Source organism: Terrapene carolina, unplaced genomic scaffold (genome assembly GCF_002925995.2).
Source record: "Terrapene carolina triunguis isolate 2854851 unplaced genomic scaffold, T_m_triunguis-2.0 Scaffold231, whole genome shotgun sequence".
Classification (NCBI taxonomy): Eukaryota; Metazoa; Chordata; order Testudines; family Emydidae; genus Terrapene; species Terrapene triunguis.
Window position 1 is genome coordinate 10,890,183 of NW_020664582.1, and position 25,965 is coordinate 10,916,147.

A 25,965-nucleotide genomic window follows, 5' to 3' on the forward strand; every position below is an offset into this window, starting at 1 on the left:
TTTTTTTTTTTTTTAAATAATCACATTCCTTAGGGAAGCCACTGAGAGACCAACACGGGACTCATGATTCTGTTTGTACCAATCCTCGTTGAAGTGTCCAGTGGGTCCATCGGAAGGTAAAGTCCTTAATGCAAGTTTCAATGTACTGCACAAACCCTTTGGAATGACGCATGCATTTGCCTTCCTGTGCATAGCTACTTCAGTCCATTAAATGAGATAATTCTAACCCTGCTTCTCCACTGGGCACATTCTGCTGTTTTTCAAACCCACAGACTCTCCCAGTGCTATAATGAGACAAGCGTCCTCAGAGAGGTTTCCAGTGACCTTTCAAGCGAATTAGGCAGAGAGAAAAACCCAAGATCAGGCTGATTGCAAATGGCTTACGGAGAGGGTGCGAGGCAGTGACATTTCGTAGCAACAGCTCAGACAAATGCTTCCTGACACCGGATCTCTTTGCAGGTGGGTTGAATCGACATAAGCAAGTCTGTTTTCAAGGGAGGCATTCAGGGTTTTAACCGTGCAGCTCCCACAGATTCAGGAAAAAAAAAAACAGGTGCTGCAAAGCAAACACCCACACATGCTGCTTTGAAATTCTTTCCCCCAGATCTGTTAAAAACAGATTCAGGAGGAGATTTCGTTCTAAATCCAGGGAGTTTGAAATAAAGTGATCAAGCAGGGTAACATTTGTTCATGGCTACATACATACATAAGATGTTTATATATACAAGGGACGCAGCGTGGCCTAGTGGATAGAGCACTAGATGGGGCTAAGGAGACCTGGGTTCTATTCCCATTAGCCTGCTGGGTGAGCTCGGGCAAGTCCCGCCTCATGCCTCAGTTTCCCCCTCTGTAGGGAAGTCCCTCCTTTGTAAAGTGCTTTGAGGTCTATGCATGGAAAGCCCTATACGAGAGCGAAGTATTACTATATACTGACAAAGGTAAACATTTGGAATGGAAAACTTGTTCACGTAAAGTTTTGCTCTAGTGCCGTGTATTCTTATTACTTGCACTAGGGTAGCACCTAGAGGCTGGCGCTGAGACTGGGGCCCCTTTGCGCTGTAGAAACACAGAGTAGCTGACAGTCCCTGCCCCAAAGCCCTTCCAGTCTCAGCAGAGAAGATGAATACTGGAAGAAGTATTATCATCATCTCCATTTTAGAGAAGAGAAACTGAGGCTCCAGGTGATCCAGTGATTGGCTTGAGGCCATGCAGGGAGTCTGCCACAGAATTCAACCCAGATCTCCCAAGTCCCAGTCTAATGCGTTAACCATAGCACCATCCTTTTTCAGTGTAAACAGCCATATGGGGGAGTTAAACGGGCAAGACCACCTCCCTTCAGCGCCTTTAATATTATACCCTGGTCGCCTTTTATTTTTATGTATTTCTACTACTTTACACATACTTACGCTTCTATACCCATGTGAACAATTCCTCCCCTTAACAGCCAGGCAGCAACCCATAATTTCCTCTTAAGTAGATCTCACTTCACTTCTAGGAGGTGCAATCACCTTCCACGTATTCAAAGAGTCATAAAACCACTTATCTGCCATTATTGCTCAGCGGTGGAAAGGGATGAAATGGTTTAATGATAGGCCTTCACGTCTGCCGGAACATATGTTAGCTCGCTTAAATGCCAGTAATAAAAAGAGGAAGATTTCAGGTCAGAAAAACCTGATGTCACCAGGGATCGAAAACCTGGATTTTTAGACCCAAGGAAGAGGTGCTGTTCTGCTCAGCATCCTGGCAACCAACTCAAACTCCTCTTTGTTTTCGGAGTCTGCAAAACTCAGCTTTTGCTGTTTGCGTGATCCTGTCCCCTCCCTTTCTCACCATATCTCAAAGCCATACACAATTCCATAGGTGCCCGTCTATTCCTGGAACTCCAGGTCAGCCAAGCCTCCCCCATTTCCCAGATTGGGGCAAGGACTGGCTCTTTGTTATGAATTTGTACAGCGCCTAGCACAATGCACATCTGCCTCGTTACACTCATTTATCACACACGAACTCAATCCTCCCTAACAATGCAGAGTGCCGGTTCGGAGCCATAGCCTCAGTTGGGTCTGTTCTAGAGGCAAATCCCCAGTAACTGCTGGTTTCGCTCCTTTCTGAATTGTAATTAACGAGCTCCGACCCATTCCCCAAATAAAGCCAAGACAGATTTCATCACAAAAAGGTGGGCTCACTGTGGTAGAAGACTTAACCACCCATCACCCCCTTCCCAACCCGCACACTGGCGTAGTATCTTTTTTAACCCACAAAAACCCAGAGTGTTGGAATCTAGGGCTGCTACTAAAAAGAGATAAGCATATGCTCCCCTTCTCCCTCCGCAGATACGCTCAGCACAACTACTGATCTGTCAACGCTTCAGACGCTAGCATCTTCTTCGTGTATTGGCCTTCTCAGTCTCAGCTTTGCAGGGGAAATATTGGTCCCAGAGGACGGGCGAAGGACAAACGTAGTACCTGTCTTGAAAAGGGGGTACGAAGAGGAGCCAGGGAATTATAGGCCAGTCACCCTAACTTTGATACCGATTTAGGACCTTTCAGGCCTGCGCTGACATACAGCATGAAATAAAACCGTCACATGGGGCTGCTGATGAAAGCAGACGAATGATCAGTCACCAGCCCAATCAGCGGCATTTCATAAGAGCGGCCGTACTGGGTCAGACCAAAGATCCATCTAGCCCAGTATTCTGCCTTCCGACAGTGGCCAATGCCAGGTGCCCCAGAGGGAATGAACAGAACAGGGAATCATCAAGTGATCCATCTTCTGTCGCTCATTCCCAGCTTCTAGCAAACAGAGGCTAGGGACACCATCCCTGCCCATCCTGGCTAATAGCCATTGATGGACCTATCCTCCATGAACTGATCTAGTTCTTTTTTGAACCCTGTTATAGTCTTGGCCTTCACAACATCCTCTGGCCAGGAGTTCCACAGGTTGACTGTGTGATGTGTGAAAAAAAATACTTCCTTTTGTTTGTTTTAAACCTGCTGCCTATTAATTTCATTTGGTGACCCCTGTAGTTCTTATGTTATGAGGAGTAAATAAAACTTCCTTATTTACTTTCTCCACGCCAGTCATGGTTTTATAGACCCCTATCATATTTCCCCCTTAGTCGTCTCTTTTCCAAGCTGAAAAGTCCCAGTCTTTTCAAATCTCTCCTATTTATTTATTTATATTTCATGATTTGTATGCCAGCCTTGTGACGTATTGAACATTGGGGCTTGGCAAGAAGGGAAAGACCCATAGGACCGTTTGTGATCACTATCCCACCCTTTTAGATGGGGCCTTTGGACGAGTCAGAAGCAGCGTGGGAAGTAGCGGATTGCGGAGGATTGAGACGTAGTCAAAAGGGGAAGCCGTCGGGAGAGAAGGCCCCCAGCTCTGAGAGTGGACTCTGTAACGCAGCACTTGAACATGTTTACTTGAACAGGTTTAGCCTTCCCTGTGTTGTATTTACACCACTGTTGACTTACAAGCTTGATTTGTGTTTGCCGTGGAAGGAAAACAATAAAACGTCTCCCTAACCTTTCCCCTTTGTGAAGTGCCCGATTGAGACCATCTGGATAAGAGTGACTAAGCAGGACCAAGCTAGGTGGAAATGAAAAGGCCAGGCTAGCAACGCTGCTTTGTCTATTCAATTTCCACCTGAAGTCAAAGGCCAGCTAACGATGAGCCAATGTTCCAGCCAAGATGGCCCTGGGTGAGGAGTCAGGAGACCAGAGTTCTATTCCAGCTTTGCCACTGACCTTGGGCGAATGATGGCGCCTCTCTGCCTCAGTTTCCCCCATCTGTAAAATGAGAATAATGATACTGACCTCCCTTCGGTGAAACGGTTTGGGCTCTGTGGGTGAACAATGTTCTCTAAATCCATACTTAAGCACCTCAAAAACAGGCCTGATCTACAGAGGAGCCAAGTATCTACATGTGCCACTGCTGTGAAGGGGAGCTACCCGTGCTCAGCACCTCTGAAAGTCAGGCTGCTGATTCAGAACCACAAATATGGAGCGAGACACAGGTTCGATTCCCTGCTCTACCACAAACTTGGTGTGTGACCTTGGGCAAATCACATCATTTCTCTGGGCCTCACTTCCCCATCTGCAATGGGGATAACAGCACTGCTCAACCTCACTGGGGTTTTGTGAGGATAAATACATTAAAGATCATAAGGTGCTGAGATATTAAGTCCCTAAAACGGATCGGGGATTAATGCAAGGGAGAATGGACTCTTGATCTATTTCCTTAGAGTTCTCATGGGGGCAGCACCCTGCATGAATTACCGGTAGATAAGCCTTGATTTGCCCAGCTGACTCTCTCAAACATTTTTGAAGCCATGTGTTCAGTAATCCGCATTCTGTCATTGGTTCTCTGTCCCCCTGTAGTGGCTGGTCCACATAAAGTGATTTAAGAGTCTTCAAGCAAATGGATCCAGTCCTTTAGCTCAAGCAACTGAGGCAGGAGATCCTGGGTTCAAGCCCTGAAGAAAATCCAATTGTAAGCTCTTTGGAGCAGGGACCATCATTTTGCTCTGTGTTCATACAGCGCTTAGCACCACAGGGACCTGGTCCATGATGAGGGCTCTTAGGCGCTACAGAACTAGTCACCACCACCACCTATCCACAGGCATCGTTAGACTGTCAGCTATAGTAGGCTTGTATCTTCTTTTGTGGGCAAGCCCCTCCGGGGCAACCAGGACCCAGGTTGTGCCAGGGCGGATTCCACTGTCAGCAGAAAGATGAGTAACTCTCTGGATCTTTAAGTGAATCTTTTATATCCCCAATTTTCTGCCATTGCATTTCCTTCAAAAGGAGAGAGAGTTTCAATGGCAATGGAAAACCAAAGAACACAGCTGATTGTATTTGATCAGATGTGGCTGTGAAGATGAAAAGGGTCCTGTAAGTGCAACCGACTTTCAGGATGATGATAGGGGTATATTTTTGCATGACCGCTCAAAACAATACAAACTACCTTACAAAAGGTCCCCAGAGGCAGGCCCTGCTGCTCTGAAGATTCCCCCAGGAGATGTAACAGCCAAAAACAATTAGTATTAGATACTGAATATAAAGGAGATTGCTACATTTTGGTTTCCCAGCAACCCCTCGCTTAGGAAACAGGATAGCGAAGGTTTTCATTTCAACCCCTAGTTAGCTTTACAATGATAGATCGGATCATAAAACGTATTGAGCTGCAATCTTCAGTCTCCCCGCTCTGAAAGCGATAGCCACAGAAGCCGGGTCATGGTTTTAGGAGGAGATGAGCAAGAGCCAGGGAAGATGGAGAAATCAAGTCACCTTCTATTATGTTAAATACTGTAGGGAAGAGACCGGGTATTAGACGAAGAGAAGACTCAGAGCAAGTGTCAACACACCTCAACTGGACAAGAAAAAGAGGGGGAAGAACAGAATGAATCAGGGAGTTTAATAAAAGAGAGGAGAGACTCTCCCCCACCACATGAATTTTGTTATGTGCACCAATATGGAGGGGTGCACATAACAAAATTCATTCCACACATGGGTGGGAAAAATTAGAGGGAACACCGCAAATAACAATTAAAAATACCTAGCTCTCCGACAGCGCTTTTCAGCAGTAGATTATACTGGGCCAAAGCCTGTGTCGGCAAACATAGGGGGAGGGTGGAAAACAGGCATGCTCAGTAACACTGCTGAAGCCGGCTGCCCTCACTCTGCCCCCCCCCCCACTATTGGCAGGCGTGGGTTGTCTCTGTCTGGCAGTGTTGTTATCCCCATTTTATAGAAAAGGAAAGTGAGGCACAGAGAGGCTCAGTGGCTACCTCAAGCGCACACATGAAGCATAACAGAGCTGGGAACAGAGCCCTGGAGGCCAACTCCTAGTGTACAATCTTCTCCGCCAATGTTTTTATAAACCCCAATGCTGGTAATAAATCCAAGCGTTACCAATAACGTCATTAACCAACATCTCGCCATTATGCCCCCTTGAGACCCCAGTGTGACTTATAGCACGTGTTAGACCAGTGGCCACATTTATGGGAAATTCGAGCCACATCATGCAGGGCTGACGTTGTAGTGTCTGAAATTAGGCTCTGAGCATTTAAAAGGGGGCAGATTTAGTACCAAGTGCACTTCACTGATCTAAACATCCAGCAAAGCAGGTCATTACTTGCAGAAGCCTTTATTTGCCTTTGACTTTCTTCAGTTCTTTTTCTCAATTCCTCTTATTGCAGCACTACCAAAAAGTGCCAGCCAAGACGGGGGCACCATCGGCCTAGACGCTGTACACACACACGCACGTTGTAAAAGACCCCAAAGAATGTACAAGCTAAATAGACAGAGGTGGGAGAAAGGAAGGGTGGTTATTCCCATTTTGCAACTGTGGAAATGGAGGCACAGAGCAACTAGGTGACTTGCCCATGATACCACAGAGAGTCTGTGACAGAGTTCAGAACTCAGCCCAGATCTCCTGACTCCCAGTACGCTTCTGATAATCGGGTGGTTCCAGAGAACTGTCTGACTTCCCTCTGAACTGACCCACCAATAAGATGCAGCAAAACATTTTGATTCCCTGTATTAAAAGCACACGGCAATCTCTCCTCAGGTCAGAGGTCTGAGAAAATAATTACATATCGCTGCAGAAGGCCACCTGCAGCACAGACCAGCTTCTACTCACAACAGCGATTTAAACGCAGAGAAAGCCTCACAAATGTTCTGGGGAGATTGTGAACCTTAATAGGAAGTGCTTTCAGGGCAGGAAAAGCAGACGCTAAATGTCAGAAGCTGGAATACATCATTCGTCGTCGCCACAGAATTCCCAGAAGCTCCAGGGGCAGGGAACCAAGAAAATCTCTTCTCTGTAAACCGATGAAATAGTGTGGTTGGCTTTTTTAAAATGCTAGAAATTGGAGAACATTTCTAGATAGGGGAATTATTCGGGCCTCTGTCATGCTGTCTGCTCAGGAAAGGCAGCTTGAAACTAGGCTTTTCACACCTAAACCCCACACCGACACCCATGCACAGAAGATCTGAGCAAACTAAGTTAGGCTTGTTACCAGAAACATTAGCCCCTTCCCCCCCGACAGGGACCTGTTTAACCTAGCGAACTCCTCTGAATCCAGCTGACGTATTGGCATAGCAGATACAGGCTGTAGGCTCTAGCAGGAGACAAGGGTGGCTAGCAGGGAGGGATGATCTTGCAGTTAGACCAGCATTTCTCAAACTGGGGCTCCTGACCCAAAAGGGGGTTGCAAGGCTATTGTGTGGGGGTGGTGCGAGATCACAAAAAGTATTGCCATGAAGAGAGGGAGAAGTGTAGGTATCACAATCACTATGGGGAGGCAAAGCTGGAGTTCTTAATGGTGCTGGCAGTGGCGCTGCCTTCAGAGCTGGGCTCCCGGCCAGCAGCCGCGGCTCTCCAGCTGCCCAGCTCTGAAGGCAGCGCCGCCGCCAGCAGCAGTGCAGAAGTAAGGAGTATGGAAATACCAGGAGTATGCCCCTATGAATACGTACAGTCATTTGCTATCACAGGGGTCATCGCAGCCCGAAATATTTTCAAAGGGGGAGCCCAGCAAAAAAAAGTTTTTGAACCCCTGGTTTACAGCATCCGACTGAGCAGCCGGAGATTTGGGTTTGATTCCTGGCATGACGACAGATGCCCTGGGAGTATGTCTACATTGCATTATAAACCCAGGTCTGTGGGACCCAGGATGGTGGACTGGGTGTTTCCAAGCCCATACTAGGCAGACTTCCTGACTCGGGTCTGGGGCTTCAGCTGGGTCCACCCTGCGAAATGACAGGGCTTGGACCAGTCACAGCAGGACTTGGGCTCTGACCCACCTCCGCAGCAGGGTCCTAGAACCCTGGTCCTGAGTGCTGGCCGAGTCGAGTCAGATTGATGTACGTGCGGACGGAAGGGGGGGCGTGGGCTCAAAGTGAGTCAGCGTGTGCAGTGCAGATATATCCTGTGTGACCCTGAGCAGGTCACTTCATCTCTTGGTGCCTCCTTTGTAAAACAGGGACAATGCTTTAACCTCACCCCGGCAACGTTTGTTAGTGCTGACGGACTGCGGTGACGACAGCAGAAAGGGACCAGGCACCGGCAATGAGAGCTTTGGCTTCCTGTGACTGCTACTGACTCAGAGGGTCACTGCAGGCAGATCATTCCAAGGCTGAGCACCCACAACGACGGCTAAATCAAGGGGAGCTGAGGCACTCAGTCCTTGTGCCATGGTTTCCCCACTCACAAAATGGGAATGTTACTTCCTGTTACAAGGGGGCAGCATGGCTCAGTAAATAGAGCCCAGGACTAGAAGTCAAGAGACCTGGGGTCCCCTTCCACCTCTGCCACTGACTTTGCGGTTCGCCCTTGGGCAAGTCACCTAAATTCTTTATGCATCAGTTTCACCAGATAGTAGATAATGAGGATGCTCATAACTTTCCTGCTTGAGTACAGCATTTTGTAATCCAGGGGTGAAAAACATTACACAGATGCTCCGTAACAGGAATATTAGCCCTCACCTCTGAACAGGGAGTTTAGACCCCTGGATGAAATGTGTGTGTGAGTGCCCTGTATTATTTTATTATACATCATCGCTCTAATCCACCCCACTATCTAACCCTCTGTTTAGCTCTATATCCTACTTCCCGCAGTGGCCAGGTTCTTCAGAGGTAAGTGAACACTAAACATAGGTCTAAAGTATGGTTTTAAAGAAGCGTTTACTAAACCAGCCCTGGGTTTTGCTTTTAAATCCAACAACAAAACAACTCTGAAAAAAATTGCAAACAAGGTAACCATCCCAGCCCGTGCTAGTGCACAAGATCCAGACTACTAAGAGTGAAACTGAGCAAGGAGGCGCTATTTGACGGACCTTTAAAACTGCTAAGCTTAGACGTTCCTTGACTTCTAAGGGCTGGACTCTGCATTCACGTTCACATGTGAGCGCACGAGCGGTCTCGCTGGCACGACTAACTGTTTGCAGGATCAGGGCCGACATTAGGGGAAGTCAGATATAGCTAATCTGCCGCTTCGTCTCCCGGAAACAGAAGTCTGGATTTTTAGCCCTCTGCACCATTGTATATATGCTGTTTTCTCGCCTCCTTTTAATCCCTTCCTCTTTTCTTCCTGCATTCGGGTCTCTCCCACTCAGCATTATTGCCTATTCCGACTGACACCACGGCAGCGGGTGTTGCTTTGGGCCAAGTCTGTGACCCAGTATGATGCCCACTGAGGACAACCAGACCACCCACATGCTCTAAGTCAGGCATCTGCTTCAGTATCTCGCTGAGTGAAAGCTGAAAAGAGCTCACCCGGTCCCTTCTGCGACTCGGCCACAAGACAGAAGAGCTGACGGAAGTAAAGGTGGTGACCTACAATACCTCGAACTGGCAATTACTCCCCTCGGAGTCTGACGTCACAGTCTAGCCCTGTGAGTGCTTTACACACATCCCTCAATCTGAACATTTCTCCTAGTCACCCTCCCCTCTGTGCCATCAGGCACTTTGTTTTCTATTGAAGGCCTCCGGAGTACCTCCATCATTCACGATTCCTCATAGCTCCCGAGGCCTCGCACAACGCGTCCCCGGCAAGCAGCTAACCCCACCCTGATCCCTTGACGACAGCGGGCTTCAGGATTTCCACACCAAGAAATCTACTGATTGGCGTCGGAGTGCTGCCGGCCCACTTCTGCAGGGGGGTTTCATGGCCCCAGAGAGGGCATCTGGCCCACGGTTTGCACCCTTTAAAGGGAAGGTATGAAACCGTATTTGCTAGAAATGAACATTTCCGGACAACCTAACATCTCTTTTCCCTGGAGCTGGGGAACGGATGTGGCGAAGGCCCTGCTCCTGCAAACACTCACCTGCTTTACTTCATCCACGCGAGGAGCGCCACTGAAATCACTGGAAGCCATCACAGCATTAGAAGTTTGCTCGGACCTATTTTTAAAGCCGGACCCAAACCTGTCCAGACCACGGCCAGTCCGAACCAGACCCGACCCCAGGTGTGTCATGTAGTTTTCATACCTGACCCAAACCCGACACTTGCAGTCAGGTCCTGTCGGGTTCAGATCCGGGGCCAGCTGCAAGGTCTAACCATCAGCCTGGACTCCATTTTCTTTCTTTCCTCCATGGAGCCACCAGGGTAATTTCCCCGCTGCCCCTTTCATCTTCCCACAGCCTGTTCCCGCACCCCAGCCTGCCGGCCGCTCCCCACACTGGCCCCGCACCATGCACCAAAGGGCAGGCACTCCCCCCAAACCTGAGTCAGTGCCGTTGCCTCAGATTTGGGGCTCGGCCCCATGGGGGCCTCCTGCTGCCCCGTGCCCACAATCCTCCTTCGGCCGCCTCCTGCCAGTTGGCTCGGTGCGGTGGCGACCGCGTGCCCCGTTCCTGCCAGCCGCCACCACCTTGCTGTGTCCCGCCCGCGCTGCGGAGCGAAAGGCCCTGCAGCTTGTCGGCACCCTCCCTCCGCAGCGGGCACAGCACAGCAAGGCACCGGCAGGAACAGGGCACACAGCTGACACCGCGCCGATCCCATGGGCCGGAGGAGGGGATCTGAGACGACCTGGCCCGAGCCAGAGCAGGTTGGGTTGTTTTTATACCAACTCCACCCAACGTTTGTCGTCAGGTCCCACTGGCTTCAGGTCGGGTTGCAAGGGTCTGGATCAGGGCCTTACTTAGATAATTACTTAGCACTGTCGGTAGCCCTATAAACAGGCCTGGTGCCAGTAGGGTGCCAGGCACCCCGCACATGTGTTTGTATCACTAAGACTGACTCTTAACACAGCATACAACAAAGTTACTCGTCTTCTTTCCTGCAGCTGTGACAAGTTGCTTTTAAGAGCCATGCCGTAGAAACTCCACTCACAATAGGCAAGTTACAAGCAGGTTAGTGCTCGGATCGGAGGCCTCCGAAGATCGCTGAGGTGCTGCAAGAAATGGGCTTGGTGATTCAGTAGGGGACGCTCCCCCCCATACATCACGCCAGGGTGGAGGACTATCACAGTACGCAGCAGCGTTGGGGGTGCTTGGGACAATACCTAGACCTGGGGTTCTGGTCACTTGCTGTTGTCTAAAATCCACAGCATTTTTCTTTCAAGAAGAGGTATTTATTTACCCCAGCATCCTGGCCAGTGTCAGCTGGGGTAATTACTGAATACTCCATCGGTTTCAGTTGACCAATTCTTCATTTTCTCTGCTCAAGAGCTGCGTGGCACTGCTGCGGGATATTAAACAGAAGCCACGGTTCATCCTAGAAGCAGCTGCATTTCAGTGGCAGGAAAAACAATTCCAGTTTCTAAAGTGTTTTAGAATCACAGAATACCAGGGTGGGAAGGGACCTCAGGAGGTCATCTAGTCCCACCCCCTGCTCAAAGCAGGACCCATCCCCAGACAGATTTTTACCCCAGTTCCCTAAATGGCCCCCCTCAAGGACTGAACTCACAACCCGGGGTTTAGCAGGCCAATGCTCAAACCTGGGATCTTTCCGGATGAAAGCCGCTAAGGTTATCCTTCTTATAGTCGTTCCCCAGCTAGAACAAGAGCTTTGTTTGAGTACAGTAATGGCAAAAGCACCATTTCAGTAGGCAGCAAATAAAAAGCTGGAAAAAGCCTGCTTTATGAGCCTACTTGTCACCATAGATTTTCCTGCAGAGAGAGAGAGAGAGAGGTTTGAAACACAGACATATAGCCAGCCTCGGCATGAAGCCCAGTTGAGTCAAATCTTCAAAACACATTACTTGTCTTTCTCTCTCTCTCTCTTAGAGTCAACAAAATAAATTCTTTACCAGTGGAAACACCCGCGAAAAAAAGCAAATACGTTCTTAAGCATTTCCAAAGGCTTCAACTGAAAGGTTTTATGGGAAATAAAAAAATATATATATATATTTCAAGCCACTTGGTGGAAATTCTAACCAACTTATTCCTGGAAAGAGAACTGAATTTCAATAGATTCAGTATAAGCAGTGAAAAAAATAAAATAAAATTAGAAGTTCATTAAAGATCGAGGCGATTTGGAAATAATGCGCCATGGGAAACGGACTGCTGTTTTAAGGAGCGAAGGGAAGCAGCCATTGAGAACGCCCCCATGGAGATGGGTAACCACATTATTTAAGACTGGAGAGGAGAATACAAGAGCAACAGGTGTGATGTAACAGTCAGGCATTAGCAGTTATACTGCAAGCGGCAGGAAGAGAGGCTGCGAGGCTGGAAATCCTACGTCTGTACCGTTGTGGAGAGGCAGCACGATCTAGTGGAAAGAGCACAGGACTGGGAGCCAGGAGATCGGGGGTCACTTCCTGGCCCTGCCACTGACCGGCTGGTTTGACTTTGGGCAAGTCAGCGCTTGTCTACACATGCTTCAGTGAGGTATAAGTTTTAATCTACACTAGGATGTTGCACACTAATTGGCCCGTGCGGACCCTGCTGTCATGCACTAAAAGTTCCCCAGTGCACCTATGGAACGACATTGACATACACTAGGGAACATTTAGTGAACTAAAATGTATACCCCTCTGAGGTGGATTAAAGCACCATGTAGACACGGCCTCACTTTACGCCCCTGTGTGTCTGTTCCCCCTCTCACCCTCTGTCTGTCTCTGTAGACTATGAAATCTCCAGGGGAGAGGCTGTCTCTTACTCGGTGTACGTTCAGTGCCAATACTCTGGTTGGGGCCTCTACACAGAGTGTAATTAACGATTATACCCACAAAGAACATTATTTAGGTTGCAAAGTCGAGCATTCCAAAGCTAGAAAACACCAGATTTAAGGCTGTCTTTGCCACCTTAATTCTGCCCCCTTGTGCACCCATTCTGTGACTGAATGAAGCAGGGTTCCTTTGGAAAATAAAATAGTATATGATAATGTAATTAACGACTGGACCATAATGCATATACACAAGGGGGCAGAATTAAAGCTATATTTAAGGTGGTCTCCCCCTGCCCAAATTTCATGAAAGATTCATCCTGTTTTCTGGCTTTTGCCAAAATTCTCTCAAGGAATGCAGTCAGAGAATAGACATGGTGATTTGTCTGAGTTTCTCTCTCAGCAAAACCTAAACGGAATTTCTTGGGACAAAGAAAAGGCACTTCTCTAGCCAAAGGCTTCCCCCTCACTGAATTTCATAGGCTGCAAACAATGGAGGTGCTAGAGCTTTTTAAAAAAAAATATTGCAAGATTCTTTTATAATGGTAAGTGTTCGGCAACCCATCTACTGGGGTCACTACCAGCTTCCCCTATAATAATATAAACTTAAGTGGTTTAAAAACAAGGCTTTTAAAAACAAAACAAAAACAAACAAAACAAACCAACCAGAATTTTCAAAGGCACCTAGATGATTTAGGAGCAGATTTTTGTCCGGCCTCATGTACGAATGGGCTAAAAATAGGTAAGCACTGGAATGGGCTTCCAAGGAGATTGTGCAATCCCCGTTACTGAAGGTTTTTAAGAACAGGTTAGAGTAGACCATGACGTCTCAGGGACAGTCTGGATTTACCCGGTCCTGCCTCAGTGCAGGGGGGCTGGATTGAGTGACCCCTTCCAGCCCTACATTTCTATGATTCTACGACTTCATGCTGGGACTGAATTGCTGGCTACGTTTGAACCAGGATCTTTTTGTTTTAATTCAGAGACTTTGCTGGGCGCAGGTGTTCTGGGCCCACACCATCCTCCTTTGCCCACCGCCCAGATGTCCGGAGACGTGGGGCCTGTTGCTTTTCTCTGAGCTTTGTTCATGTGTCTTAAGCACTTGAACAGCTGAGGAACGTTACAGGAGAGTAAAGTTGCACGCAGCAGACTGAACGAGCCAGCCTCGAAATCACTGATGTTGTGCTCTCCCCCCCAATACACCGACACACCCTTTGTCTGGGATTCACGTACTAATGACACCTGGCTCCTCTACAGTGCATCACATCAGGAGATCTCAAGGTGGTTTACAAAGGGGATCAGTATCATTATTCCTATTTTTATATAATAGCCAGCGTGCTTTGCCTCCTCCTGTTAAATGTGAGCAAGGTGGTAGAACAACACACTTCCCCGTAACACTCCAAGTATTGTACAAAGCAGCTAATTACCATTATCCTTCCACCCCTCGTCACAGATGGGGAAAGTGAGGGACAGAGAGATTGTGATTTGGCCAAGGTCAGACAGCAAGTTAATGGTAGAGCAGGCTCCTGAGTCTGAGACCAGTGCCTCGTGATATATCAATACTGCATCTCAAGCACAGCAAGCTTGCTTACGTGGTGTGGTTGGATTGGGAGTGACTAGGTGGGGAAAGAAGCTCAAAGGATGGCCAGTGTTTGAAAACCAGCATGGAGCCCATGGCTTTAACTTTCACGTCACAAAACGACCCAGTGTATTTCCAGATGACACTGCGTTGTAGGTTGGGCATTGACGTTGTAGTGAAAGTGAGGACTACCATTCAGGGCAAGTGTAAAGCTGCCACATAGTCCAGATTTGGGGTTTAAAGAGACAGAGCCAGGAAGTTTAATGCAAAATAGTGGGTTTTGTTCGTAAGTGTACGTGTGTGTATGAGTTTATATAAATACAATCACTTTTGTATACTAAACAAAGAAATCAGTGACATGCTTTTCTTAACCCAAACATTGTCCTATCGACCTAGTGCGTGGGAATCTGAAAGTGAAACTGACTAGTTCATTTTTATGGTCCAAGCCAAATTGAAGTGAGGAAGGTAGATAGCATGTAGGATTTTAAAACAGGTAGGGTGGGGCTTTCAAAAGTACCTAAGTAACTTTCAGTGGTTCACAAAGAGCTCAATATACCTGTGCTTCATTCCGCCTGGAATCAGACTCTAGGTCACAGCTTTCTCCCTTGACTTCGACGCGCCTTGCAGATACTTGCCCACAATTGTGTTTTGTGCAGACATGGGCATTACATCAGAGGCATTCAAAAGGGCCTTTAAGAAGGTGGGCAAGTATTGGAATGAACGGGTTAATATGTACCACCACTGGCCTCTAGTGGATGGAATCAGAATTGCTCAACTGTGCAATAGGCCTTATACCGCTAACAGTGAATGGGGATTCTCTTTTAGCTCAAGTGGTAGAAGTCTATGGTTCGGGAGCAGGAGGATACTGCTAATAGCGCAATGGAGATTTTTCTTCAACTCAAGCGGTAGGGTTTTTTTGTTTGTTTGTTTGTTTGAAGGATCTAAGTTCATTCCTTGCTGTCACAGTGGTATCCCAATTAAATACGTAGTACAGTACAGTAGCACACCAAGTGCCTTGCTGATCACAAATAAAGAAAGTGAGGGGCAGATAGAGATTGTAAGTGACATGCCCAAGGACACCCTGTAAGAGAACCCAGATCTCGTCTCGCAGATCCCTGCTCTAATCTCTAGCCCACACTGCCTTCCATTCTTGTTTGCTCCCAGTATCTCTAGTACTGATACAACATGTTGCGGGAAGCAACACATTTAGGTTTTCTGTATCATTTTGATATAGTCCATCATAAACTGACAGTGAGAACTTGACTACGATGCCATATCTCTGAGCGCTAAAGCCAAGAAAGCAACAAAGGATTTCAACATTCTCCAGAAAACAAAACAAGACGCCAGACACTGCAGCTGTTTCCAAAAGCAACGTTACAAGACTAAATACAAACCAATGCTGGGGCCAGCGTATCAGCAACGGAAGCGAATCCAAGCAGGAAAGCAGCCCTAACCTCACGAGTATGGTGGATAAATGCGTTTATCCCTAGGCACAGACGACACGACCTTCAGTGTGGTCAAAGAGAAACTCTATCAACAGCATCAGACATGTGGGGGGAAATAAGACATTTACAACATAGATACGTGCAGGCTGGAACGTCATCAAACAAACAGGTTTAAAAAAACAAGTTTTAATGTCTACAGCACTTACAAAAAATATTGCAGCAGACTGAACCTCAATATGAATAATACTGTTGTATAGGGCTTTTCATCAGTAGATCTCCAAGCACTTTACAGAGAAGGTCAGTATAGTTAGCCCCGTTTTACAGATGGACAAACTGAGGCACCAAGGTTGAATGACTCACCTAAGGTCACCCAGGAGGCCAGTGGCAAAGGTGGGAATAGGATCCAGGTCTCCTGTATCCCAAGAGTCCTGAATGCCTAAAATTGCCTTATCTACTAGGCCAGAAGGCCTCCTATGTGGCTACATGGCTATTCCTCTTCCCTCTCCTACAGCCTAATCAGCCTCCAAAGTTTGATCCAATGAAGATGGCAGCATGTTTTGAACAAGACCGCGTCATCTAATTTCAGAGGAGGATTGAGGCTAAGTGACATGTGGTCTAGCGGATAGAGCACTGGGCTAGGAATCACGATATCTGAGCTCTGGCAGTGTTGTGGCTCCTTGTTCAAGTTGCATCCAGTTTTGTGCCTCGGTTTCCCCATCTGTAAAATGGGGATAATAAATACTTACCCTTCTTTATAAGGCACTTGGAGATCTCTAGCTATGTAATCAGAGCTAAGCATTATTGTTAGAATGACGCTGGGCTTTTCCCCACTCCTGAGTATGCAGTGAACACCAGTGCATTAAAGATTGGCTCCAGTCAAGAGATTCAGATCTGGGTTTCAAACAACCCAATTTTTGTCGGTGTTCAGAAGTGGGGATTTGTCTGGCCTCGTCTAATGGCAGGGGCCCACCTGCACGTTACAAACCAGCCCGGGGGGGTTGGATTCCATCCACGAATCCCTGCCCTTCTGCCCCGCTGTGCCACCTGACCTCCACCGCTTTTCACTCCTTCCACCGGCCTTTCCCCCACGTCCATGTAACAGCCGAACAGCCTGGGGTGTGCTGCCGTTTGTGAAGCTACAGACTGTCGAGATATTTGCCATGCCGCTGGCACCAAAGCAAATTCCCAGGCAGGGTATCAAGTCTGCGCTCAGGAACCCAGCTCTGGGTCTTTTGCAAATGCAAAACAACACAACCGACAATGTATACAACTAAAAACTCCCCCTCAGCACTGGCTACTGGAGCTCCTGTCCCACGGGGCTGGGCCTGACTCCCCGCTTTGGGCATCGTGACCAAGGGTTGCAGCACCACTTGCTCAGATTTGGCCTCCCCCTCGCTCCCCCCACCCCATCATCATGACAAAGGGGAGGCCAGGCCAGGCCAGGCCAAACCTGGGCGGTGCTGTGACCCTTGCACCAGGTTGCAAAGGGCGGAACAGAGCCCACCCCGGCGGGGCAGGATGAATGCAGAGCAGGCTTGCTCAGCCACCCACTCCCCTAGCACCTCCCACCCCCTCCAGGGCAGGAACTGATCCCCGACTCCCCCCTCCCGGGATAAAAAGAAATAACACGAAATTCCCAAAAAATAAAATGAAAAGTTATACAAAATAAAAGGCATTTCATGGGGCTCTACGCAAGAGCGGGCCAGGCTGCAGGCATTATCGGGAGGGGAGGACATTATACTGCACATGAACCCCCAGAGGAACGTCCAGGAGCAATAATAGGTGGCACTTAGACCAGTAATTCCTGGCACCTTCAAAGTACTTTACATAACCTGATGCTCAGTGCGCCTGGAAGGCCAATGCTATCATCCCTCTTTAGCCAAGGGGGTTAAGTGACTTGCCCAAGGACATGGAGGGAGGATGGGTCTCAGCTGACAGCAGAAACTCAGACATTCCTGGCTCCCAGTTCTGCACTCTCCCCCCCAGAACCCTACATCCACGTTCTAAGATAGGCTTAGTACAAAGGAGGTAAAAGCAGGGTATTTAGACGGCATTTTACGTGTCATGCACAGGAGAGGCAAATGGAAAATCAGCACAAAAGCCAGGCTGAGGGAAACAGGCAGAGAAGTCAGGTACAGGGCAAGATATGGGTGTGGCCCAACAACGTGCAACAGGTTGGCCAAGACCAGTTATGCTCATAGTTTTCTTACTGCCTTCTTCCCAAACCACAAATATGCTGCTGTGCTCCACCCAGTGGGAGCTGCTGCTCACAGATCAGCTGAGCTGGACTGGATGACCTGATAGGTCCTTTCCATCTCTAATGTACAGCTGGCAGAAAACGTTCTGTCCCAAATGTCCTTATTAATTATGCATAGAGGAGTTTGGGCATCTGTCCAGCTCAGCAGGGCAGGGTTTCCTGGACCCAACACGCGTTAGACATGCCACAAACAGGCTGTGTCTTAAGACACCGGTTTCATTAATACAATTTAGAAGAAGAGTAACTGACTGTTGTACAACTGGCAAAACTAGCACCATGGGAGGACTGGTTTGGAAGTGAAAAGAAAAAAGCACGAAGCAGGAACCTTGCAAATCCAGCCCCACTAAGGTTCTTAATTAGTTACAACAAGCAAACTGACTTCAGCTCAGCCATGGCTTCATCAGGGAGCCTTGTTCAACGCCCAGTTCTGTCTCCGTATCGACAGAGCCATTTGTCTTGACTCGACAGGCCAGACATTGCTGAAACCTCTCTTATCTCTGCTGTTGTCATCTTACTGTGGTTTTGATCTTGACTTTAATCGGCTGAAGAGACCATAAGCGTTCTGAAAGGGATAGAAAACCTCATGCTTCAGGGCTTAATTCAACCTCTTACTAATGTGGGTCAGGAGGAAACCTTCCCTGTGGGCAGGTTATCCCATAATTGCCTCCTGCAGGGAGTCTTGCAACTTCCTCTGAAGTTAGAGACTGGATACTGGATTAATAGGACCTTGGGTCTGATCCAGTCTGCTAGTTCCTAAATTCTTATAGATATTTTAATTTAGTTAGTGACAGTATTGATAAATGCAAAGGATGACCAATCCTGTGACAGATTGTTGCCATTGATAATGGAATATTGTCTATTCCCCACTATTTCATGTTGATGCAATTCTGATTCATGCTGGTTTAATTGTATTTTTTTAGGGCTGTCAAGCGATTAAAAAAATTAATTGCAATTAATTGCACTGTTAAACAAGAATAGAATACCATTTATTTAAATATTTTTGGATGTTTTCTACATTTTCAAATATATTGATTTCAATTACAACACAGAATACAAAATGTACAGTGCTCACTTCATATTTATTTTTGATTACAAGTATTTGCACTGTAAAAAAATCAAGAAATAGTATTTTTCAATTCACCTAATGCAAGTACTGTACTGTAATCTCTTTATCATGAAAGTTGAACTCACAAATGTAGAATTATGTACAAAAAAACTGCATTCAAAAATAAAATAATGTAAAATTTTAGAGCCTGCAAGTCCACTCAGTCCTACTTCTTGTTCAGCCAATTGCTCAGCCAAACAAGTTTGTTTACATTTGCAGGAGATAATGCTGCCCGCTTCTTGTTTATGTCACCTGAAAGTGAGAACAGGCATTCTCATTGTACAGTTGTAGCCAGCGTCGCAAGATATTAACGTGCCAGATGTGCTAAAGAGTCATATGTCCTTTCATGCTTCAAGCACCATTCCAGAGGCCATGTGTCCATGCGGATGACTGGTTCTGCTCGATAACAATCCAAAGCAGAGCGGACCAACGCATGTTCATTTTCATTATCTGAGTCAGATGCCACTAGTAGAAAGTTAGTTTTCTTTTTTGGTGGTTTGGGTTCTGTAGTTTCCACACCCGAGTGCTGCTTTTTTAAGACTTCTGAAAGCATGCTCCACACCTCAGCCCTCTCAGATTTCGGAAGGCACTTCAGATTCTTAAACCTTGGGTCGAGTGCTGTAGCTATCTTTAGAAATCTCACATTGCAGATTTGACAAAACACAAAGAAGGTACCAGTGAAAGTGTTCTTAAAATGAACACCGTGCTGGGTCATCATCCGAGACTGATATAACATGAAATATACAGCAGAATATGGGTAAAACAGAGCAGGGGACATACAATTCTCCCCCAAGGAGTTCAGTCACAAATTTAATTAACGCATAATTTTTTAACGAGCGTCATCAACATGGAAGCATGTCCTCTGGAATGGTGGCTGAAGCATGAAGGGGCATATGAATGTTTAGCATATCTGGCACGTAAATACCTTGCAACGCTGGCTACAAAAGTGCACCGCAAATGCCTGTCCTCACTTTCTGGTGACATTGTAAATAAGAAGAGGGCAGCATTATCTCCTGTAAGCGTAAATAAACTTGTTTGTCTTAGCAACTGGCTGAACGTGAAGTAGGACTGAGTGGACTTGTAGGCTGTGAAGTTTTACATTGTTTTGGTTTTGAGTGCAGTTATGTAACAAACAAAAAAACTAAATTTGTAAATTGCACTTTCAGGACAAAGGTTGCACTACAGTACTTGTATGTGGTGAATTGAAAAATACTATTTCTTTTGTTTATCACTTTTACAGTGCAAATATTTGTAATAAAAAATAATATGCACTTTGATTTCAATTACAACACAGAATACAATATATACGAAAATGTAGAAAAACATCCCAAATATTTAATGAATTTCAATTGGTATTCTGTTGTTTAACAGGGCGATTAAAATTGCGATTAATCGCCATTAATTTTTTTAATCGCCATTAATTTTTGAGTTAATCACATGAGTTCACTGCGATTAATCGACAGCCCTAATGTTTTTGCATTTCACTATCCGAATGATAAACACAAACAGATTTGATCTAAGGACGACCCACCACAGAATACAGGGGTAATTAACCTCTGGTTCCCCAGATTCCTAAACTGGCTTTTTTTAACCTCTCCCCAAACAAACCCCTCCCCTAGTGGTCAGGCTTTGGAGCCAATCCTTGCACAGCCGCTGAAAGAGCAGGGAACTGTGGGTGCCCGAGGAATGCAGGATCAAGCCTTCTTAATTTAAGCAGCAAGATCGGATCACGGCCGTACATACATTTATGCAAACTACCACATAACAATAAGAAGCATCATTACGAGAAGTGAATGTCCAAAAACACTGTTCCTAAACACAGAAAAAAACCCACATGATATTTTTGTAATACCACAAAGGAGTCAAGAGATTTATAAAAGCTTTATCTATATAAAGGAGTGAGTTAAGGCCAGATTCATAGTTTCATAGAGCTTAAGGGCAAACGGGACCATTAGATCAGTAGTCTGACCTCCTGTATATCACAGACCATTAAATTGCACCCAGATACCCCTATATGAGACCCGGTAACTTGAGTTAAGACTAAACTGTGCCACAGGGACATAACAGGAGAGACTGAGGTGCCACCAATGCCCAAGGCCATTACAACAGCAGGGAATTCATTAGATGAGATATGCCCATATGATCTCAGCAAGTGATCCATACCCCATGCTGCAGAGGAAGGCAACCCTCTCCTTATTCCCCCCGGCACCACACACATACACGCACACGGACACAGCCAATCTGACTAGTAGGGAAAATCCCTTCCTAATCTCATATCTGGTGATCAGTTGGACCCTGGCCACATGAACAAGACACAGCAGACAAGCATTTGAGAAAGAGGAAGGTGAAAAAGCCCAGAACAGATCAGGCAAATTGTGCATTGGGGAAAAAAAAATCCTTCCTGACCCTGACAGGCATCTACCTGAAGCATGAGATTTGATTTGATTATAGTCACTATTTTAAAGCAGAGTTATGAGCACATTGAGGGCAACACAGAGCTTCCTGTTTTCACCCTGGCCCATAAAGGAAGGGAACGAACAGGGGGACTCTCAGACTCCAAGACCAGAACAGACCATACAACCATCCAGTCAGAGTTTCTGCACGCACAGGCTGCAGAATCTCCCCCAGAAGCTGGATTAAAAAACACATTCTAGGAAGATATCTCATCTCATTGTAAAGACTCTAAGTGATGGTGAGTTCACCACCTCCCCTGGTAAACTGTTCCAATGTTTAGCTACCCTCACTGCTCAGAAATTGTCTTATTTCAAGGTTGAATTTGTCTAAGCTTCATCTTCCAGCCACTGCACCCCAAAATGACCCCCTATGAAATTCACCAGAAACTTTCTTATTGCTACTGATTTTACATAGAAGGGTCTCAGGCACTGCAGCAGTATAAAACCAATAGATTAGATTAGATGCAACTCTCCAAAATTTCCTTTCTTGAAGTGGAGGGGCAGCACAGTAAAGTTTTTGCTAAGAACTGCAGCTGCGATTTGGCACCACCAGTGCCACCTTTCGGAACACAATTATGAAATTAACTTCCGTCATTTGGCCGGGCAGATCTGATAGATTCTTTGATTGCTTATTTTGCTAAATTACGGAGGCACAGAAAGGGTTAAACAATTGCAGCTGAACAAAGCCTCCATTTCCCAGTCATTGCCTCTTGGAGGGAAATTAGATTTTAATTCAATCTGGCCAAAGCTTATTTTATTTACTCTAGGCAAACTCTTAACTCTATCAGCCTTATTGGCAAACAGATTAAACAAATTCATCACATCAGAAGCGTCATTTTTTGTTGCAATGTTAAACCTGTCACTTAAGAGACCAAAAATCCAGCAGCGACATCCTGATTTTTCACTTGCAACGGAAGACTGAGTGCTTGGCCTAAGCGTTTACTTAGATTGTAAAGCCTTTGGGACAGGGACCGTCTCTTTGTTCTGTGTTTGCACAGTGCCTAGATCAACAGGGCGCTGGATCTATAAAGAATAAATATAACTCGCACGGGGCTATTTCTCACAAACAGGATCCTGGATCATATTCTGACCTCAGACAGTGACATCGTATGCTCTCTAAGGCCTGATCTACACTAGGAAATTAGGTTGGCATAACTACGTCGCTCAGGGGTGTGAAAAATCCACACCTCCGAGCAGGGTAGTGAAGCCAACCTAAGTCCCCACGGAGACAGTGCTAGGCTGATGGAAGAATTCTGACATTGACGTACCTACTGCCTCTCGGGGAGGTGGAGTACCTACGCTCCCGCTGGGGTAGTTAGCGTCTACACTGAAGCGCTACAGCGTTTTAAGTGTAGACGCACCCTAAGGTCCGATCCTGCAAACTCTTAAATCCATAGGAAACTTCATTCATGGGTGTGCGCCCTTCAAGTCAACGGGACAACTCCCGTGATCAATGCTAGGCATGTGTCAGTAGCGGCAATTCAGACATTTTGTGGGGGTTAGGGGCAAGAGCAAACTCCAGTCCTTGCTACCAGCTCCGCACTCCCAGCAGGGACCCTGTTCTCATCCCCGCTCAGTCCCCCGCTCCAGGGACCCTGGGGCTCCCTGGCTAGAGAGTCTCCGCTCCTTTACTCGCAGTGTGTCGGCAGACTCCCATGAGCTCCTGTACGGGAACAGACTCCCCTCATGTGCCAGGTCGCAACACCATTTGCGCCGGCCACCCTTCCGTCTGTAGAGAGGGTCAGCCAGGCGCCTCGGCCGTGCAGCCGGAGCAATTTCATATGGGACCGCTGCCTAAAGCAGCCGCTATAGTAGTCCGAGGTCATGGCCTGCCCCAGCTCTGAGGCCTACGGAACCTTAAGCAAGTGCAAAAACCTTGGGAGGCACTGGAGGGGCGAACGCCCCCTACCCCCCAATTGGCTCGTGTGTCATTATTTGCAGGATTGGAGCCTCAGCACATGGTTCTCAGGCCTGACCTTGCTCCGCGAGAGCCTGACTGGGGGCTTCTCTCAGCTGAACACCCTGTCCCAGACGCCAGCATCTGCAGCTCTATGGAAGTGAATTGACATTACAGGTGCTACTCTTTAGATCTGACTCACAGCAGGCGGCACAAGTGGAGGAACAACTAAAGCCACGAACGACAAAAGCGCCCCGCACACGACTCCTGGGCCCGGCTGCACGTTAGATGCTCCCTAACTCCATTTCCTCCTTTGTAATTTAAATACCATGGGGCGCGAGATGTATCCAGCACCGATTAATCCAGCCCCAGCAAGAGCCAGTCCCTGCCCTGAAGCGCCTACACGGGGCCACGTCGAAACGCTGCTGGAAGGACGTGGAAGCAGCACCACTCTGGGCACGTCTCCATCTTTTTTTATGAATGAGCCTGTCTCTGATCCCCCACTACCGTGTGAGTGTCACTGGAGGCAAGGTGGATGGGGGGGGGAATTTCCCCTTCCTGCTGAGCCTGGGCTGCCCCCTGAGCTAACCGGGCATGTCTCCCCCAAACCAGCTCTTTCCTCTCTCAGTGCCCAGGCTCACCCCCCACCCCTAGTTAAAGGAGCCGTGGGGGGGAGCCCCTTGCTTCATTCCACTGACACTCCCCAGGGCAGACAGGCACTGGGAAGGAGGTGCTGCACCACTTCATCCCCCAGCCACTGGGGGAGCAGCCTGGTGTGGGGGGGGGGGGGGGTCATTGATCCCCTAAAGACGCTGGAAGGGGCGGGGATGACTAGACTTGGCCACAGCCCCCTTGTGCACTGATTCCCCCCCCGGCCAGCACGGATCTCTTCCCTCCTTGCTGCCCATAGGGGCTGGCACTGGGGGGGGGGGAGGGAACAGAGGCAGCCCCCTGATCTCCAACTGGGGGGCAGCTTTCACTGCTCCCCGTTATGCCCCCTCCTTCGCAAGGCTCCAGCGCAGGGAACCTGGCGCTGCCCGGACAAACCCCGCAGCCCCCCCCGGGGCGGGAACCCCCCCCCCAGGCGAACCCCGCAGCCCCCCCTCAGGCGAACCCCGCAGCCCCCCCCGGGGCGGGGACCCCCCAGGCGAACCCCGCAGCCCCCCACCCGGGGCTCTCACCTCCTTCTTGACGTTCCAGAGCAATTTCTCCTTCGCCGCGTCCCCCGCGCCGCTCATGGCTGGGGCTGCAGCCGGGGGCCGAGGCGGCCCCGGGGGCTCAGCGCGCTCCGGCCGGGGCGGGGGCCTGCCCCCCGGGGCACAGCCACGCATCCTGCAGCCCAGCAAAGCAACGCCGCTGCTGCCGCCGCCGCCGCTGCACTGGGCGCCTCTCAGCAGCCATCTTCCGAGCCTCCTGCCTGACGTCAGACTCCTGGCCCGGCCCCCTCCCCCGGGAGAGATTATTTGGCAACAATACAGTGTGAAGGGGGGGGGGCGGAGGCTTGTTACACCTGCCTGCGTGCAAACGCCCGGAGCCGGCAACACCCTAGGAACCAGCAGGCCTGATCCGCCCCCCCCCGTGCACCGATCCTGGGGATTAGCCCCCCACCCAGCTGGGAAGGAGCAGCAGAGCCGCGAGCAGGAGGGAACCAGCGCTGCTCTCCCCTGCCCGCTGGGAAAGGAAAACAGAGCAGCGGGGCTGGGAGCAGGAGAACATCCGAGCTGAAGCTGGTTGCACCGGGGGGGGAGGGTATCAAGACCAGAATAAACCCCGGGGGGTTACGTGAATGTAATACAAGCCTGCAAGAGGAGGCTGGGAACAGTACGGAGGGTGGAGGGGTGTTTCTAAAACAATGGTTGCCCCCTGCAAGACGCAAGCAACGGTTAACAGTCACACGGGGTGGGGGAAAAAGGGAAATTCTTTTATTTTTAAACTCCTTAAGAGCGTTACAATCTGAAACCCCAGGAACAACACGCGCCAGGGACTTGCTAAGCCAAGGGCAGCCGAGCAAACTCGACCCTGGGTAGAGACATCTATTTACAATGACTGACACTTCCTGCCGGTTTATTCTCTAGAAGGCGGCATTAAAACGACAGGCAGCTTCCCCCAAGAAATTCCATATTGATGAGGCACTTGCCCCTACACTCTGGCCCTCCCACCGGAAGCTAGCGACACAACGTTCTCCTGTCGAACGCTGAGTTAGGGAGCGTTCCACGGTAACTACAGCAACTCATTATGTTGCGGGTTGGAAGCCCTGCGTGAAAAGTCCAGGCCAGGGTTGTACATTCGGTACTGAGGGTAGTGCCTCTGCCCCTCACTCTAGTAGTTCGTGTCAGGTTTCGGAGATGGGATACAGCGGATTTGTTCTCCCTTAACAGCTGCTTCTGGATCGCTCAGTAACCGCAGCCCACGAAGCCCTCGTTGTTCAATCCCACTGCAAAATAAAATCTAGGCCCTTGAGTGAAATGAGCAGATTTACCAACTCCCACTCAACCCGCAGCCGGGAGGCAGAGCGGGATGTACTATACCCGCTACACAACTCATACAAACGGCTGTCTGCTCTCAACAGAAGTGATACCTGTTGGCCTCTTACGTTTTACTCTCGCCCCTACCGTGG

General features: G+C 48.3%; 1 protein-coding gene across 3 annotated transcripts in view; it reads right to left on the reverse strand.

Annotated features, from left to right (window-relative positions):
- The window catches only part of SGSM2 (small G protein signaling modulator 2), a 134,814-nt gene extending 110,210 nt beyond the window's left edge, over positions 1-24,604 (reverse strand). For all 3 annotated transcript variants that reach the window (XM_026656482.1, XM_026656481.1, XM_026656480.1), the window contains exon 1: positions 24,530-24,604. In XM_026656482.1, coding sequence (XP_026512267.1) covers positions 24,530-24,586 — 57 coding nt within the window. In that variant the 5' untranslated portion in view covers positions 24,587-24,604. The remainder of the gene's footprint in view (positions 1-24,529) is intronic.
- Between the last annotated feature and the right edge of the window lie 1,361 nt (positions 24,605-25,965).